Source organism: Ambystoma mexicanum, chromosome 4q (assembly GCF_040938575.1).
Source record: "Ambystoma mexicanum isolate Mex_15411 chromosome 4q, UKY_AmexF1_1, whole genome shotgun sequence".
Taxonomy (NCBI): Eukaryota; Metazoa; Chordata; class Amphibia; order Caudata; family Ambystomatidae; genus Ambystoma; species Ambystoma mexicanum.
Window position 1 is genome coordinate 1,186,237,150 of NC_090928.1, and position 19,718 is coordinate 1,186,256,867.

Genomic DNA, 19,718 nt, shown 5'->3' on the forward strand with positions numbered 1-19,718 from the left:
TTATCCTCAGAATCTTTTAGTTGTTCATCACTTGTTTTCGGTGTAGTCCTTTTCTGTTAGAAGGTGGAACTTCTTCTTTGTTGAAACCATGTGGCGAGATTTTATTATTTTCGTTTCGTGGGGCATGTTTTTTTGTTTTGAGGATTTAGTGGGAGTGGTCAACACAACCATAGTGTTTGTATCAGATGAATTCAGATTCATGATTGTGGGCATTCTCTGATTTGTACTTTTGATGATTTTAGTGCTGTTTTATTTTTGATGTGAGGTCAGATGGAGTTTAATCTCAGCTATGTTGCGAGTTAGGCACTCTGCCAGTGTAGAGCATGGTGTTTCCATATTCTCTAATGTGTGTACGTGAAGAGTACTGGCTGCTAGCATAATTCAGTTTGACTCTTGTTTCAGGATTTATTGGTGAGCTTGAAATAGCAAACAAGCGCTCTAATGATGTGCATTCAGTAATGTGGATTTCACTTGACTCTAGTTCCATAGTCTGGGCTGTCACGGGTGGAGTCACTCTCATGTGTTTGTTTTTGCTATGTGATGATGCTCTGTGTTTCCTAGCCATTGTTTCCGTGGCCAACGCGGGCACTGCCTGGAATTCCTTGGTGGATGCAATTAAGTATGTTTCATCAAGTTGTGATGAACCAAACGTTTTTACATGGGGGTCGGGCGTGTTAGCAGGAGTCACTGGATGCAATGGATGCAATGGAGCAGATGGAACCAACAAGGCTGTTTGTGGTGTGATAAGCGTTTTCTCGCATAGGGTCAAATTGGTGTTGATTTTGCGAGACGCGCTTGCTGGTGTTACAAATCTGGATTGATACGTGTCAATGAAGGGATCCGACTGGCTGTTGTTGCTATTATTGGAAACAGCATGTCTTGAGTTAAACAGAAATGAAGTGGCTGATTCATGAATAGAAGGCGAGACACTCACCTCTTATGGGCTGTGGACGCTACAGTCTTCGCTCAGTTGGCGGAGCTTGCGTCGCGTAAGAGGACCCCAAGGCAGCATCTTATGGACGTTATTTCTGCTGCTTCCTGCGAGATCTTGGCAACTACAAACTTCCAGCAATCCAGTACTTTTGGACGCTAGATGTTGGAGGCCGGGTGTGTTGGGAGCCGGCTGGAGACTGCTGAGACTGTACCACCTCAGCACCAGCTCTGCGGTGAAATGGGTGTTTCAAAGAAAAGACTCCTTCTTCCAATGCAGCAAACAGGTATTGAGTCTGTAAACAAACTGCTAAGACTGCACCACTTCAGCACCAGCTCTGCACCCTCTCTGCAGTTAAACGGGTGTTTTAAAGAAAAGGCTCCTCTTTCCAACGCAGCAAATAGGTATAGAGTCAGTAAACAGACTGCTGAGACTGCACCACCTCAGCACCAGCTCTCATTTGACAACCCGAATAAACATTGATTCGCAAATGGGTGTTGCATGTTATGGAGAAAATGGAGTGTCTTACAAAACAGGGTTGCAAGTCTTATTTACTCCTGCCCAAGGTGAAAGTCGAATGGAAAAATATGCTGTTTGTAAAAGTATGGCAATCAAAATCACTGCTTACCTTTCAAAGCATATCATGGTAAAGCATAATAAATACGCCTTTATCTGATGATACTCTGATGATACTACCAATAACGCAAGATAACCTGACGAGATTAACAAGTCTCTAATTGTCTTGGGAGTGGAAAAAGTAGAGATAAATAGCAAGAATCAGAAAATAAGGATGGCGGAAGAAAGCGGGTCAAACAGTGTGGAGACGAGAGGAACAGAATGAAGTTCCACAAGTGAAATACATGGGCAGGAATGAGCTTGTTAATGTTATGTTAATATTATCAGAGCTCAGGTTCATAATGCAACTAAGTTACATCAAAGCATGCAAAATAACCAGGGGATTTCCTTTTCAGCCACACCTGTCCTATACCCGGCAACACAGAGGAGGAGGCTATTTAGGATTCCTCCATATCAGCAAAGTGATCTTTCCCAGAACAGCGACAAACTAGGCGTTTCTTGCCACATGAGAAAACCTTTGTTTCCACACCTCCGCTTTAGATGGCGATATCAACCTTGATTAAATTATATGATTCACTAAATGAAAAAATAAATGATCAAGTAACATTGCTGACATCATTAAATACAAAAATAATTCTAATCAAAGGTGATATCACAGGTGTAAAATCACAAAAGGTGGTGATCAATAACAAGCTGGCGGGGACAAAAAGCACCAACAGTATAAGCAAGGCCAGGTGAATCTTTCACAACAAACATCAATCCTGGTATGCCTTCAGATTTTAACCAGCGATTAGACTCTTATTCTTCAATATGTGTATCAAGACAAGAGAATGAGGAGAGGATTGATCACTCTAGAATGGAACAGGATGTCCTTGGTGGTGACATTTCTTGTGTGGAAAATCTGCATTCTAATTCAAACCTTGTTTTATTAATGCTGTCAAATGACATTATTGAGAGAACAGAAGAACAGAATATCTATCCCTGCTTTCAAAATAAAAAAAAGTAAAATCGAGACAAAGGAAAAAGAAAGCCTTGTCCCTTATCACGAAAACGAAAATAGAGAAAAATGAGAAAGCTCCATGCAAGGCCCTGAAAAAAGGCTCAAGAAAATTCCTTCGAGCCCTAACTACACCAGAGCATATATCTAGGGCAGAAAATTGAAAAAATGAGCAAGATGGTAAACAAAGAAATACAAAGAAAACTGAAACAGAGAGACAAATTCAAAATGTAAGCGAAACCCAGCCATCCTGTAGGGAAGACTTTGTAGACCCGGGTATAATGAATCTATCAACCTTTTCAAAGGATGATGAGAGGGAGTATCAATCTCTGCAAAGAAATACACTAGTAACATATGGGCCTCATTACGACTTTGGAGGTAGCCATGGCGCTATTGGCGCCATGGCTGCCTCCAAAATCGGGTCAGCGTTCCCTGAATGGGGAATTACCGGCCATTCCGAGTTTGGAGGGCCCAGTAATTCCTCCTTCTGGGAACCCGGGCCCGGACCTTCCCCATTCCCATTTGAGCCCTCATAGGGCTCAATGGGAATGGGTGCGGGAGCTAACAACGGGCCGATTACGACCGGCCCGTTGTTAGCTCCCTGGTTCCCTCGCGGGACCCACTATGGACGTCTGGATAAGCCAGACGTCCACATCGGGTCCGCGAGGGAACCTCGTAATAGTGCGGAATGTGTTTAATGTTGCCGTTAAACGCATTCAGCACAGGTCGTAATGAGGCTAATACGCCAGGGATTGAGCAGTCCCCAGTGAATCAACAGAGATTTAAAATGGTTCTAGTACACGGGTAGTGGAAAAGGACATTGAAAATGTGAGTCATGCCTTCTGTACTTAAGAACAATGCAGACATTATCTAAATAGAATAAATGGAAATGAAGCACCTATATACTCGTCTCAAAAGGGATTAACACAACAATCTAAAGAAACCTGTTTAATTCTTGAATGCTTACCAACATCAAAAAACGTGGTAGTAATGAAAAGACTGAATGTTTTAAAGCTTTTCGATTCAGTGCCACCATGGAGACTGATTCAGTCGAGAGACATCGCTCGGGTGGAAATTGTTGATAAAAACCTTTTAGACAAGGTTTTTCTACATTTTCCTTCAAATTTAATTAAGAGCCTTATTTTAGAAAATTCCTCACTATTGCAGCCATCAGGGTTTAACTTGTATGAAGGGGAAAAGATCTCATATATGAAGAATCTGAGAAGGAGGCTCCCAGAGTGGGTTCAATTGTAAATACCACTGATTATTTTCCCTTAAGGATTACTTGTCTGCCAGAGAGTTCAAGGAAAGAAAGTTCAATCTCAAAAAAATATAGAACTGCTGAAGGACTCAGACCAAAACTGGTCCTGGTTAGCAGGAGCCCTGGCTAGAAAAGATTCTGTGTAGTAACTTACTGCTATAGGGGGGGGTGGTCGTCTTCCGACTGGGTTCTTCGAATATGAAGGGGGAACACCCATTTATTCGGGACAGGTAACAAGACCTTTATTGGTTGTGACTTAATAGCCTTGCAGCAGACTTGGCTTTTGGAGAGCCCAGTTATGGACGGATTCTCAATCTTACTGGTTCCGGAAAAAAAAGGGATTAAATAGAGGTAGGCCTATGGCTGAACTGCTAATAGCAGTTAGATCAGGGAAAAGCTTTCCAATCTAAAATTGGAAATCGTCCAACCCCTTTATACAAGCTGTTTAAATCCATCAGGACAATATATTATTTTGTGTCTAGGCTCATTTGTTCTTTTGAATCTCTATTGGAATGACGGCTGCTTCCTAGGTAGAAGGGGTTACTGGGTTACAGAGCTGATTGATGAGAATTTGGCTGACCCATTAGTAACTGCAAAAGTAATATGTGGAGATCTAAATATCACTATTAATAGTTCAGATACACAATTCCCCACACAAGTAGCTAACCAGGATAAGATTAGGAGGAGGTGCCGTCTGTGGAATGATTTACTGGATTCAAGAGAATTATATATGCTTAACGGAACACTTGAAGGAGATATTCCAGGTCAATACAAAAGTTGATTTTAGATTATGTGTATGTAACAGATTTTATCATATCTTTTCCAGCAAGATTCAGAGAATATGTTAAAGATTCTATAGTCTAAGAATTCAGCTCAACTGCAGAAGTTACTTCAAGAACACGATACACTGCAGTAAGCTTTACAGATAAATCCAATAGGAGAAGAATTTTGGGTAACTCATTTTTCCAATAATTATAAGGCCATAAATTCGGCTATACAAGAGGAGGAGGCATTTTGGGAGGTGGAGTGGCACTTGATAATCGATGAAGAGGACATCTGGGAATTGACTATAAAGAACAGTAGATCAAGAGCACCGGCATGGACGGACTCTCAAACACGATTCTAAAGAAATACCCTGAGATCTGGGTGAACACATTGGCAGTAATATTTAAATCCATGATAGAAGCCAGATTGATACCAGGCTCTTGGAAAACGGCTATTCTTATACTAATTTACAAATAAATGGTAGGATTATCATCTTTAAATTACCAATGCATTATTAGACACTCTGGTAAAACTCTTTTCCTCTCTGATACTGAAAAAGCTGAAGATGTGGATAGAAACGTCTGGTCAATTTGACAGTAACCAGGCAGGGTTTATGAAAGGTGTGGGAACAGCCCCAAAATTGAATTCTGCTAAATTGTTTAAAAAAGAAGGCGTTATCTGAGGGTAATCCAATCTACCTAGCCTTCATTGATTTCATTGTGGCGTTTGACAGCATAGATAGGCCATGTCTATGGGACAAATTAAGAAACTGGGTGTGTCTGGAGGGGCTGCTCCAAATGATCACAAAACTACACAAATACCTTATTATTCATGAGATTAAACCAGAAAGGGAAATTATCAAAGAAAATCCCAACATACAGAGGTCTGAAGCAGGGGTGTATACTCGCCTCTGCTTTATTCAATCTGTATGCGTCAGATTTAAGAGAGGTGATGCGTTCTGCATCAGCAAATCCTCAGAGAAATAAGGGACAGGCTATCCACTGTCTGTTTTATGCAAATTATTTTGTTTTGATTGATACAATGACAGTGGGTCTCCAAAAGGTCCCTGAATGCCCTTCAAAGTTATGCCAAAGAAAATAATTTGGCAATAAACATTGCTAAATCAAATACAATGGTTATAAGCTCGAAATGCTCTAAAAAAAGGCAGAAAATTCAATGGTATGTGATGGAGTCAGTTTTATCTTAAGTAGAAGTATATCGGTACTTGGGATTTAATTTTAATAATGACCCAAAATATAAGAAAAATATTTAGTTTTTGAGCCTACGCATGGAGTCGTTAGCCATAAGGGTTGTGGAGACACAATTGGATAATTACAATGGACCAATGTAATGATATAAACTTTTTAAAAATATCAGTAATGTGTCCAAGGCGTTTAACCAGTTACCAACATATTTAATACAATTTCCAGAACAGGCCTTGAGAAAAATTATACTAGAGATGTAATTAATTTTGTTATGCTCAAGAGAGGTGTATGGCGCAATGGGCAATACAACAATGAAGTTGTCAATTTTGACAAATTCCAGCAGAAGTGGAAACAATAAAACATATCTTAGTTGATAGTACGTTTTTAGTGGAGAACCCTGCTACTAGATAGATTTATAAAGCAGTATACCACATTGACACCGGATGATGTTTAGTGGGCAACATTGTTCTCTCGCAATAGCAGTGGTGATAATTTTACACAAAATTGAATTTCAAGATGATCTATGTAATTGATCTAATTGAATTGATTGATTCAAATTTCTAACATGTTTTAAAGAAAATGTATGTATTTTAGAGGAATTGTACTCTACAAAAATGATAGAAAGGTTTTATAGTGATGTAATATGGAACTGTATATAATCTGAATTTTGTTGTGATGTATAGCTAAAAGTTTGCTTAGCAAGCTAAATAGCTTAAATAAATAAAAAAGATTAAAAAAATAACTGTAAGCAGTTGGTGCATTATAACTGAATCAAAGGGTAACTGTGGTACCACATGGAACTGTAACCATTTCGTTAACCATCTGATTAGATTTCTGAGTCTTATTTATTTGCATATATCCACCTAGCTTTTTATCCTTTAATAAAAAAACTGTGTTAGCACATAACATAGTGTGTTGACATTCCAGTGTGGGGGGCTTGGTGATTCACTGTAGCTAAGAACCAGCCTGCATCATCTCCCTGGAGTCTCAGCCTTGGTTGCTCGTCCATTGCTACCCTTTGAGCACCTTGGCAGAGGTGCCTCTGTGCATCTACCCTAACCATATAAAGTTTAGGACCAAATACACCCCCTCCAGTCTTTACATAGGGCACAGGTTAATTTGCCAGGCTCTTGCAAGGCATTTTGCTTCCTGTTTGGTAAAGAGGAGGAAATTGTTAAACCCTTCTTTATGGTGGTGATTGTGGGGCTTTTGTGTTTTGAGGGGGGCTATTTTGTCGAGTGCCTCGGTGATGATTGTGTTGTAATTGTTGAGGAGTATATAGGAAGCAAGGGGCATTGTGAGAAGTGCTAGAGCTTTAGCTGTAATATGTTTGATTTGTCTAGGTAGGGGGCAGGATGGGACGTGCAGCAGGTAAGTGTAAAGGAGATGTAAGAAGTGTAAAGTGATGAGACCACAGTGGTGTACAATTGTGTGGGAGCCCCTCTCTGCCGTCACTTGCCAGTACAAAACTCGGACCAAGTGCCTCCAGTAGTGGGAAGTGGGTACGCCCCTCGCCCTTCGCCCTTATGCGATCTTAACTTTGGGTTACATTCGCGTAGATGGGACCACTGAGCAGGACACAGGGCATCTTTTTTTTGTACCTCCTTTCGATTCCATCTTGGTGACCAGGCCTCACTGAGATAGTACAAAATGCCTCTCTCCCTTACCCCGTCGCAGCAGCTCAGAGCACATGGCCCCCACCCTCGTTCCCACTCTGACTGGAAAACTCTGCAGCTCCATTGTTACGCTGAAGCCGGAGATGCTTGCAACAAATAATAAATGTAACAAATCTCTTTTCCTCTGAGATCACTGTCCTGCATGTGAACCAACATAAGCTAAGCACATAGCTCGTCCATCTCCACAAAAGTGTCCCTGCCCTCTTACCCTCGCCAGTTGAAACTTATTGCCATTCTAACCCTGTGTCCCTGCAAGATATTCCTTTCATGTGCCAGACCGATGACCATGCTATGAAGCCCATCCAACAGACCCCAACGAACATTAGACCCCTGCTGCAGTATATCGTGCCCAATACTAACAAATGCCACATACCTGAGATTCTTGTGAGACTAACCCCACAGTTCAATCAGAGTATTATAGTGGTCAAGACCCGTAAACCTGTGATCTGTATAACCCAAATGTTACAGATGATATAGATACCTGTGTGATTTGTATAGTAACATGATAAACTACTGAGTTTCTTTTTGATCAACCATTATTTAGTGCATGCATTATTTAGAATTTATTTTCTTAGCTTAGACTTTGACCACCGTGTTTCATAGCGACCTGACCTTCTCCCATCCGGAGCACAGATGTCTGACGTCAATCCTCCCGCCAACCAAGCAACCAACCCGGAGGAAGAGATGATGCCCACACCTAAGACACCACCCTGGCTGACCAATCCGGGTCAAACGTAGCATCATATGTTAGATATGTCAATGTGCTTATATAATGTGTTGTAACCTTAATGTGGTCAGAGCGTTCTCAGAGATCTAGATAAACTTTTCCTTGAACTCTTGCAGCCTGCTCTTTTGTGCAATTCCCTGTCCCGGGAGTGTCTGTTTTATTCTTTTTACACGTGTGAGTCAAGGAGGGCACAAACACAATCAATTTGGGGTTAACATAGGTGATTGGAAGGAAAGGCAGCAGGTTATAGTAGCTTTGAAAACCTTTGTGCAATCATTTGCCTCTACACACTGATCCTAATTCCACTGAAAACCATACCGGACATTTATCTGAACAAGTTCTGCAACTGGGGCCTGAACCTAATAAGAAATGTCCACTGTCATGAATACAATTTGGTGCCTTGTTTCAAAGCCTGGGCCCCAAGACTGAAGATCATTTATCTCCTGCGGTCTATATCTGTGATCCTCCATTGTTCATAGGGACTAACCCAGGATATGCTGTATGATTAAAACATTCCAACCATATTAAATAACCCTCTATAGTTTACACCTTTATTGTCTTGAATACTTTATCCCAAGCTTTAATTGTCGAAATAACAGTCCATATAAAGTCTAACACCATACTATGTTCGCTTGTAAGTTACCTGTTGTTCGCCAAAGAACCAAGCACCATTAAGCTGTCTTCCATTAGTGTAATAGTTTCTGCAGCTTCAGCTCCTTTTAAAAGCAACTCCCCTCTTGTTTTGAATGATGAAAAATATAGCATTTGGGTGGCCCAAACTTCAACAATCGCGGTCAATTTGGCTTCAATATCTTTTTCCTTTGTAGCAGATATACAGATGTCCTGTGAAATCCAAAATAATATTATTTAGAACATTTGTAATACTTATTCTCTAGCTTTGCTATCATTCATAGATTCACATGATTTGAATATTCTCTGCCATCAGGCTTGGAATCATCACTGTAGATCCAGAATAGCAGCATTAGCAGTATGGCAAAGTAAAAGTGAAAGGAATCTGCAGCATTATGTGCAATCTATCCATCTTACTTTGGACCATTTGCCCCTTAGCCAATGAAGTAGAGAGACCTTGGGCTCCGCCCCAGAGGCTTTCTTCAGATTCTCACAGAACTGAGCACCCGTGAAGAGACTCAGTGAAGGAGAGGCGGACAGATTGATGTGAATCTCTGAAAAATTCTTCCACTCAAGGACAACAGTTACAGGTAAGAAAATGTGCACTTCTCCAGCATTCTATTCTTCATAGATTGTGACAAACCTGAGGCTATTCCCGGGGATCCCTGACTCAGGTGGCCAGGGGAGGGCCATTGCTCTTGGATCCTAACCCTGGAGTTGGACAAGCGAGGTAGGATCACCTGGGACAGGGACCCCTGGAGACTGTGGCAGGAACGCCCTCAAGCAAGACATGACATCCCTCCAGTTCCAATACATCCCTACCTGCCATTCACTCAGTCAAAATGGGATATTATCCCCCAAAACCCATTCACCCACAACAATACATCTTCACCCTTTACCTGACAAAAGCCCACATGGTTTTTCCAGGATCCCTAAGAAAAACTACAACTCCCACAATACCTTCATCCACTATAAAAACCCAAAGACAGAGAGTAGGAAGATTGCCTATAATGATTTTCAACGGTCCTGTCCCACTAATAAGACCAAACAGGGTCAGGCGCTCAGTCATCATCATGCCCATTCTGCCTTCAGGAAATATGTGCAGTGCCATTACATGCCCCCCCCCCCATTTTTTAACAATAAATACTAAGAAGAGGGAAAAGGGAGATATGAAGATTACCCATAGGAGCCAATGCACCAGGGATTCCTATGGGCAGTCACTGTTTTGTCCTGATAATGAGGCCAGGCAAGGTCAGGCCTCCCTCCACAATTGTTCCCACCTGAAACCTGTTAAGCCTTCGAATCAATATAAAAGGCAGAGCACAAAGGCACACTTTGAGCGAGCTGGGGAGGCTGAGAGGATTGTGCTGTGCAGAGGAGCCAAGGAGAAGTTGTAGAGACCGTGGGAAGGAAGCCTGAGAAGGAGGACATGCTGTCAGGTTACTGGGCCTGTGAGCACAGGAGAAGCTGTTGTGTGGCAAGAGAGCTGTGCTTCCAGGCAGCCAGACCCGAGGCAGCTGGAGCAATCTGACAGTACCCAGGTTAAGGCTCATCTCCTGGGTGTAACATTAAAACCCAGACCTCTGAGGGGCAGGTGGGACGACCCTGAACCCACAACTCACAGAACCGGCAGAATGTTGTTTTGGGGAGCAGGCGAAGTGGGAGTGAAATAGAGACTGATGTATTGTGGACCTTGAAGTCCAGAGACCTTTTTTCATTGAACGTTTACGCAAAGCGATAGCGTACAAACACGATTGAGGGAGACCCTTGTGAGAAGCTAAAGGAGTAGTCCGAGCCCGACTGAGGGAGACCCATGAGAATTGGAGCAGAGGTTCTAGGGCAAAGGCGAACCCACTGGAGTAGAACGACCGATCGAGGGACCAGAACGAACGGTTGGGAATCCCTGAAGTTCCCTGTATGAGGTTGTTGCCACTGAAAAACCGAGAGAGAGCCAAATCCCAGAAAAGAAGACTGCATTGTGTTTCAAGGATGCCAGCGACCCTCCCGGGTGAACAACAGAGTTGGGGAGGCGAAGCCAAGCCTGTGGTATTATCTTTGACTCCTGAATTGAAGCTGCAAAGTAAATGAACTCTGAAATGCAGAATGGTCAAGATTAAACCCGGCAAAAGGGGAAGTGGAAAAGTTAATGCTTGAAGAGGAAGATTTATATGAACTTTTTGCTTATGGTACAGAACTACCAAGAGACACTGGGGCAAATAACACAAAAAGAGAGTGTAAGTGAAAGTCGAAGTGGTCCTGTGGAGGTCCATAGTAAAAGCGACGCAAATTCTAAAGTCTTCAACATCACTGAAAGGTCCGAGGCTGACTGAGGGAGACCTGGAATGTGAAATAAGTTAGGGGAAGTGAACCCCTAACAAATCTGAATGAAGCTTGGGGAAGGGAACCCCTGCAAGTGCTGTGATTGCAAGTTCCGAGCCCGGGTGAGGGAGATCTAAGTTGAATAAGGTACTTTTTGCTTTGAGAGGTACGATTCCGAAAGTGCGAGACCTACATGAACATTTTGTTCAACTATGATTTATTGAGAGGTGCGAGCCGAAAGATGGAGAACTAGGTGAACTTCATGCTTTGAGAGGTCCGAGCCCGACAGAGGGAGACCTATGTGAACTTTTTAGTGAACTGTGAAATAACTTTGGTGAACTGGAAAACCAAGCTGGTGCCGACCCACGTTCTGAACTGCTTCTTTCATGCTGCCTGTGGGGGGCTCCTTATTCTGTGCTGTCCAACGTGAGAAGGTGAGCTGACTCAGCCATCTTGATTCTTTATGTTATAACACTGACTTTTCTTTGCCTACATATTCCCCTTTACACACATCTTGTATAAGAGATAGGGCAGGCATTAGGTTTTATTAGTATAGGCCATTTTGATTTGACAGAGACTGACTAGGACTGTGTTTTCTTTATTATTTGATGGTAGAGACTACTGCCATCATAGATATAGGGCAAAGTAGGAGTTTTTCCAAACCCCACAAATCTAATAAAGGTTCTGAAATTATTTCTCCTGTTTTAGTGTCATACTTGTGATACCATGCCTCCTTTACAAGATCCAAATACTTTAAATAGATTACAGCGCATACACTGATATTTTATGCTGAAGAAAGGAAGGAGGAATACTGAAGTTTAACTCATTGAAAAAGGTTCTGTGGGGGTGTGTTCAAGCACTGAGCAAGATGGCTGTCTGATCTGCTAGCTCTCACTCTGCCAAGGAATTAACACAAGCAAGTGCTGGCACCGGGGTTAAAACAGTAAAAAGAATTGCAGCATTGAATATACATTACCTGCCGCATCCATGCAACTTCAGACAGAGATATTTCCCATGCGCAAGTAAGATGGTATTAAGAGAGGCCTTAATTGCGTGTGAAGTGGAGGTACATGCTGGGAGTGCACCATAACGGAACAGAATGACGGCACGCCCTCTAGGTGGTTGCTTATCTCTTACAGAAATGTAATCCTCTGAAGTAGCACTGAGTTTTCTGATGCTGCATCATGAGTTAAATACAGTCAATTAGGCCAGTCAAAATTGGTTATTTTCTCTGCATGGAGGCTTCTTTCTTTACCTACATATACAATTTAAAAGAGCAGTTTTTTCACTTCTTTCTGCTTGTGATGCCCTAAAACTGCATTACTTCTGCACCAATTTATATTCTCTAGAGAGCTCTACCTGTACAACAATATTTAGCTATGTAGTCATCTTTGAATAAAATAGACATTGCTATTTAACTTTATGCTCTGGTACATCTTAGCATCATCTTGAATTGGATTGGGTTGTACAGTTACTAACGGCCATAGCTTTTTTCTAATTTTATACGTTAAATATCCAAACTCTTTTATAGAGAATAAAGTGTATTTTACTGAGCTAACAAAGATCATCATGTCATCTCCTAAGGGAAATGTGGGGAAGGAGGGGTCTCTCTTCTCCACAAGTGCTTTGAAAACACCTAAAAGTGACTCTTCTCCCCCTCAAGAGTCACCAACTTACCCCACCATGCAAACCATCCTGATGGAACTTAGACCGATGAAACCCTTTATGTTACTACTACTATGAATATTGAACTGTAACAACTATATCGTCTGGCTGTGAAACAACTTAATTCTAGATGAACAAATGACTGGATATTCTTCCAACAGATTCCACATCTTAGATGTATTAAGCAGCAGCACAAATTTTGAATCTTTTTTGGCCCCCAGTGGGAGGACACTATCCATTAGAAATGGTCTAGTTCGCCCATGTACCTTTAAAATGACTTTGCATCTGTAAATACAAGAAGCTGTTAAATTAAATAAATGTGGGCTTGGGATGTAATTTCTAGTGCAGCTGATGAAAAGAAAAATGTGTTTCTATTTTAATCAATAAATAACATATATTAGTACCCAGCGAGGGCACAATCAGACATTACCCTCGGCCGGGATTCCATGCCTTTATCCGCGGTGGGGGCGTGGCAGCACCTCAGCCAATGAGGAGGCTCGAAGTTGGGTCATCCCCACTCCGGCGCCCACAAGGCTGGAGGCCGCCTTTGTCCCCCGCTGGCGTTCAGGTATGTTTTTTTTGTCCTCCCCCCTATACACCCTCCCACACCCACATACCTTCTGCCTGCTTTGTCCCCATTGGCGGACGAAGGCAGCCTCCAGCCGTGTGGAGGCTCGGAGCAGAGCACGGCAACTGCCAGGCTCGAAGCATCTGCTCAATGCCAGAAACCAAACCAAACCTTGCAGATCCTACTCGAGTGTTGTCACACAGCTCGTCTCAGCTAGCCCGAGAACCGCCACTTTATTTATTGCACTTCGTTGCCCCCTTCACCATCACTTCTCAACTGCCGCCGGCCGACTCGACCCGCCAGAGTATCACTCGCTGTCCTCTGCCAGCAGCCGGGCCAATGTTGAAGCATTCTTGAAACTTCCCCGACCTGTAGCATTTGAACCACCGCCGTTTGACCACACCGAGCACCCCCACAAAACCATGCTCGACACCTGCTGCTGCCAGGGCCTCAGCGATCATATGTGCCCAATTGAGCCTGATCAGCTCTCATCAATGTTCAACCCTTGTATGATACATCAGCCCAGCAAGAACCAAATGTAGGTGCTGTGACACTGAATTGCCCCCTCCAACCTAGACAGGTTAGGTGACAGTCGTCCCTGTCTTTACCAAGATATCCTTTTTGGTAGTACCTTACCTACCACCCCTGGTCAAAGCTCGAAGCGCTACTTTCTCCATTCTGTCGCATATTCCCTGTCTTTTCTCTGGGGTGGATTTATGTACAGTAGTCTCATTTTGTTCTACTTGTAGATGGTGGGCTGCTACTGGTACACCTTCACACCTCTCTTAGGAGTATAGCCGGCCCTCATCACGCGTTACAACAAAAGGTAAAGGAGGTATATCTCTTTACTATCCTGATTTTACCTTTATGATTGCAGTGTGTTTTGGTTTATAGCAGTGTAAGGGCTGAGTGGGCCATATGGTCCCTGCTCACCCTTGTACTTCTTTGAGGCAGAATGCAATTTGTCACAGTAGGACACGTTATCGTCGCCTTACAGAAAACACCCTACATGTGGTTTTCAGAAAAAATGAACATACATATTCTACCCAGGAACTGTTATTGTATTGTCATTAAGGTACCAGTACCCTATTGGAATATGTTGCATGCTACAGCAGCTGGCAGAAGAAACCAACTGGCCCTAAGAAGGTTGTTTCACCTTGTTTACGAGAGGGCTGCGACGGGATATGAAGGATGAACTGGCAAGAGTTCCTCTCATCACTATGCCGATGCAATTAGAATTCTGTTTATCAGAACACTTCTTGGAAAGAACAAAGTCAAGGTCCACAGCCACATCCTCATTTCCCAGGTTTGTTTTCTCAGAAAGCAAAGCCGAGACACCCAAGCCCATGCAGTTGGGGACTGCACTTGCCCCTGCACTGGGCCCTCTTACCCAGGAGGAGAGCTTGCGTAAACGAACCTTAGGACTTTGCATGTACTGCGGGGCTTGGGACACTTGGTGTAGGATTGCCTACCACCCAAGAAGAGATCGGGAAACGACCGCCCACAGTCGTGATGGGAATGTCAGTGGAACGGGAACAAGGTTATGTGATGATTCACTGAGTCTCGACACTTCTCCCCAGAGGGGATCCCTTCCCTAAGAGGCTATAGAGGTGAGGCACCTACTGAATAATCCCACTCGGATGTTAAACTGCAGGAGGACCTCAAATGAATAGATTCCCCTCAAGTGGGTAGGGGCGCACGACCAGGAAAAGACGTCCCTAAATCCTGTCCTTGTTCACTCCTTCTCTTTCCAAGTGGAAACTAATATTATGGGCCTCATTACGACCCAGCCGCTAATGGGGTAATGGCGCCGTGAAAGGCTGCAGCGCCGTTAACCTATTAGCGCCTAATTACGAGGTCCCTTTGCGGGACTCGACTTTAATGGCTGGTTGTACCAGCCGTTAAAGTAGAGACCCGCAAAGGGACCTTGGTGCTAAGTACGGTGCAGCAATTAGCGGCACTGTACTTAGCGCCTTCCCCATTCCCATTGAGCCCTATGGGGCAAAAATGGGAATGGGGAAGGGCCATGGCGGCATGGGGAATTACCGCCCCGCCAACCTCGGAATGGGGTGGTAATTCCCCATTCCGCCATGGCGGACACCGGCATGGACCATGGGGCTAATAGCACCATGGTCCTCCGCCTGGTTCTTAATGAGGCCCTATGTGTTAGTGTGAGGTTTCCACTGTCTCATCTGTAAAGGCTAATAATACTGAGATGACGAAGAACCAGGGAAACAAGCAGATTACTAATGAAAGGAGTAATCTATGCTGCGCTGGGGTAGGCCCAGCCATATAAAGTAAACAGCAAACAAGGACTAACGGGAGGGAGAAGCAGGAAGAACAAGAGAAGCTGGTGTGCGTCCTGTACTGCCTGGTAAATTCAAACCCACGTCACCCAAACCAAGAGAGACCGCTGGTTTCTGGAGCAGCAGAGGAAGCTGAAAGACGTTGCATGAGCTGAAGAGTGACCGCAGAGTTGTGGAGAAGCAAAGTACTTGGCAGTGGCGTGACCTCTATGACATATATTAACAAGACTGAGACTGCTGCATCTGCTCTGTGGAGCCAACCAAGAAGGAAGAAGCTGGAGAGGCACACAGAGATGGCGCGTACAGCGACGACCCCAAGGTAAGACCCCAGGCAACGATCCAACTATTGAATAGAGGTAACAGGAGTGGTGAAAGAGCTGGTTGGGCTCTGGGGCGGTTCAAGAGTCAAGTATTGCTTGGGAGTGATCTCCCTCATCACAGTAGTGATACCCAGAGAACCAAGAGTCAAGTTTTCCTTGTGAGTGATCTCCCTGGCCACAGTACTGATAACCAGAGAACCAAGAGTCAAGTATTCCTCCGGAGTGATCTCCCTTGTCACAGTACTAATACCAAGAGAACCAAGAGCCAAGTATTCTTCAGGAGTGATCTCCCTTGTCACATGATATGATATTTTATTTATAGCGCGCCTATACACATGTGTTTCAAAGCGCAACAAGGCAGGGCAGGGGAACAAGGGAGACAAGACAACAATCTTACTAGGCCCAGTGACATTGAGATTGCGCAAGTGCAGGGGAGAGGAAAGGGGAGAAGTGCCGAGGGAAGGGGAGGAGGAGCATGTGCAGGACATAGGATAAAACACATCAAAAAACAAGAAGTGCATCCAGCAGGTGGCAGGGCAGACAGCAAGTGTTAGATAGTTCAGGTAGGAGGACTGTAGTTTTGCAGATACATCCCCAAGTGCAGGTTTGCCAGGCGTCAGTGCAGATGTGCAACTGGGAGGACAGGGACCTGGGCCGTGGTTCAGAGGGTAGCCAGATAACCAGTGCAGTATCAGACAGACGATCAGCAGAGGAGAGGAAGAGAGAAGGCAGAAGCAAAGAGGAACGTCATGAGCTGCTTCCAGAACAGGAGATGGTTCTGCTCAAGTTTCAGAGAGGTTGGTAGGCTGTTCCAGAGGAAGGCACCAGCCGAACAGAGAGATCTGCCCCCAACTTGTTGTTTGGAAAAGCGACTGACCCTCAAGGAGTTGGAGATGGAGGAGCGGAGAGCTTGAGTAGGAATATTCTTCAGAAGAGTAAGCTGGAGATATTTTGGTCCCAGGCTCCAGACGACCTTGTGGATAATGTAAAGGGTCTTGAACTTGATCCTTGCAGCCACAGGGAGCCAAATGAGAGATTTCAGTGCTGGAGAGATACGAAACCTGGGTTTGGGGCCATGGACAAGTCTTGCAGTTCTTCCGGATGAATTTCAGATGACGGAGGGTAGAGGCGGGCAGATTTAAAAAAAGAGGCTGCTACAGCAGTAAATCCTAGAGAGACCCAGAGCGCTAGAAACAGTGAGCTTCTGGGGGAAGGAGAGGAAGGGAAGAATTCCTCTGAGGAGGTGCAGTTGACAGTTTGACTTCTTAGAGACGTTGGAGATGTGAGGAGAGAAGGAGAGTGTGAAATTGAAGATAAGCCTGAGGCTTTTAGCTTCACAGGTGGGAGCAGGGAGAGGGCCAAGGGATGCCGGCCAGAGAGTGAAGGGAAAGAGGGGCGCAGGTGTGCCGCTGAGGAGGATCTCCGTCTTGCTGGCATTCAGGCAGAGATCATTGGCGGTGCAACACTCCTGGATTACAGACAGATAGACCGGGATGAGAGAAGAAGAGGCAGCAGAGGGGAGCCTGAAAGCGAGCTGGGTGTCATCCGCATAGCACTGGAAGTTGGAGCAGAGAGCAGCAATGTGGTGGGCGAGAGGTGCCAGGTATTGGTTGAACAACCAGGGAGAAAGGTTAGCCCCCTGGGGAACACCGCAGGTGGAGGGAGAGATAGAGGAGACGAAGGACCCAAGTTAGACCTGGGAGGGTTGATCAGAGAGGAAAGAAGTCAGCCAGGCCACAGCCTTATCAGTGATATCCAGGGTCTCACTGAGCCGGTTGAGCAGGATGGCATGGTTGACTGTGTCAAAGGCAGAGGAGAGATCAGGTAGGATGAGAACAGAGGGGAGATTAGAATCAAGGTTAGAGAGCAGGTCTTCACGGATATTCAGGAGAGCAGTTTCCATGCTTCTGGCTGCCCTGAAGCCAGACTGATGGTCATGGAGACAACCAACAGATTCTGTGTGAAGATTAAGCTGGGAAATGGCTAGCTTTTCCAGGAGCTTGCCCAGGAAAGGAGTGATAGAGATCGGGCGATAGTTAGCCAGAAGGGTGGGGTCAGCTGAGAGTTTCTTGAGAAGAGGGTGCACAAAAGAGTGCTCCAGGGGTGGGGGAAGGTTCCAGAGGCAACACAGTGTTTGCAGAAGTCAGCCAAGGCTGGAGAAGGGTGTCAATGTGCTCCTTGATAATTTTGGAATATCAGGGTAGAACCTGTTTTGATGGGGTTTTCATAGATCAGACTTGTCTAGAAACCTTGTCAGGAGAGGAGAGAGGAAAGACAGAGAAGAGAGGGGGGTTGCGTCAGGGGGGCCGGAGGAAGATGGGAGACTGGAGGGAGGAGCAGGAGACGCGCAGGGGGTGGACATGATGTCCTGGGTTTCTGAGATGAAGTGAGAAGCCAGGGCCGTGCATAGGGCCTGGGAAGGAACAGGAGAGGTAGAGACTGCGGTAGGATTGGCCAGCTCCTTGTATATTTTAAAGAGTTTGGCCGAGTTGTTAGCTGCCGCAGAAACACAGGCTTGTATGTGAGCTCTCTTCTTAGTGAGGACATAGAGTCAGTATTGCCTTTGAAGCAGGCGGCAGACCAGTTTATCAAAGGATGTACAAGATGCCAACCATTTCCTCTCAGCCACCCTACACTTGTGTTTAAGGGTGACAAGATCTGAGTCATACCAGGAGTTTCACTTGGCTTTGGGCTTTATGCGGATCCTCATGACAGGGGCAAGTGCATCGAGAGTATCAGAGATAGCAGAGTGGAGCAGGAAAATGGCTGTGTCAGGGTGTGAGTCAGCCAGGGGTGCAGGAGGGGAGAGAAGGAGGTGGCGAAAGCCTCAACTGAAACACGCTTCATGGGTTGAATGACTGAGAAGGTGGGTGGCAGTGTGGGGCTAGGCTTGGCCTGGGGGTAGGGAGAGAGATATGAGAGGAGAGGAGAAAGTGTTTACTCCAGGAGAGAGAAGTGGTGAGATGGTTAGGGAGGGGGAGGTCTGAGGAGATCAGGACATTGAGGGTGTGCCCTGCAGAGTAAGTTGTGCCAGAGGGAAGAATAGTGAGAGAGAGAGAGTCGCAAAGGTCACGAAAGAGTCCCAAGGCGGGACAGGAGGCATCCAGATGGATATTGAAGTCTCCAAGGAAGAGGAGTTCAGTGGTTGAGGCCAGGAGGGAGGAAGAGAGGTCCTCCCAAGCGGAGAGGAAGGAGGAGATCTGACCAGGTGGCTGGTAGATAGTAGCCACTGTGTGAGAATGGCCAGGAGAGAGGGAAAGCCTACAGACCAGGCATTCAAAGGAGGAGTAGGCCTGCATAGGAGTGATAGAGGCAGGAATCCACTCTGCGAAGATTAAGGTTACACCCCCACGCATTGCCACTGTGCTATCCTCCTTCTCACCACAGTTCCCAAGGGGATTCCTCTAGGCTTCCTTCATCAACTTTGTTGGTAATATACATTCACTTATACTGGAAGGCTTAAATTTGGTACCTGCCCTAGTTGATTCTCAAGCTGCAGGAAACTTTCTTGATGACCAATGGGTTCAGCTTCAAGTTCAGATTACATAACCCCTATATCAATTGGACTGCAAACACCTTATTCCTTGGCTCAGAAAATTGTATGACATATTGCCTGCCTAATCTCAAATCATGTGGCTCCTTAACTTTACAGGAGAGACATCCTGTCTCAGCCACCACAGATTGCAATCATACCTTGATTTTTCAGATGTGTTCAGCAATAATCAGGAGAAAGCACTGCCATCCCATAGGCCATTTGATTGTGCTATAGACC

General features: G+C 44.8%; 1 protein-coding gene across 1 annotated transcript in view; it reads right to left on the minus strand.

Moving 5' to 3' along the window:
- The window catches only part of DNAH8 (dynein axonemal heavy chain 8), an 8,835,797-nt gene that overhangs the window by 4,270,173 nt on the left and 4,545,906 nt on the right, over positions 1-19,718 (minus strand). Inside the window, exon 36 of the mRNA XM_069608756.1 lies at positions 8,782-8,981. Within this exon, the coding sequence (XP_069464857.1) occupies positions 8,782-8,981 (200 nt within the window). The remainder of the gene's footprint in view (positions 1-8,781; positions 8,982-19,718) is intronic.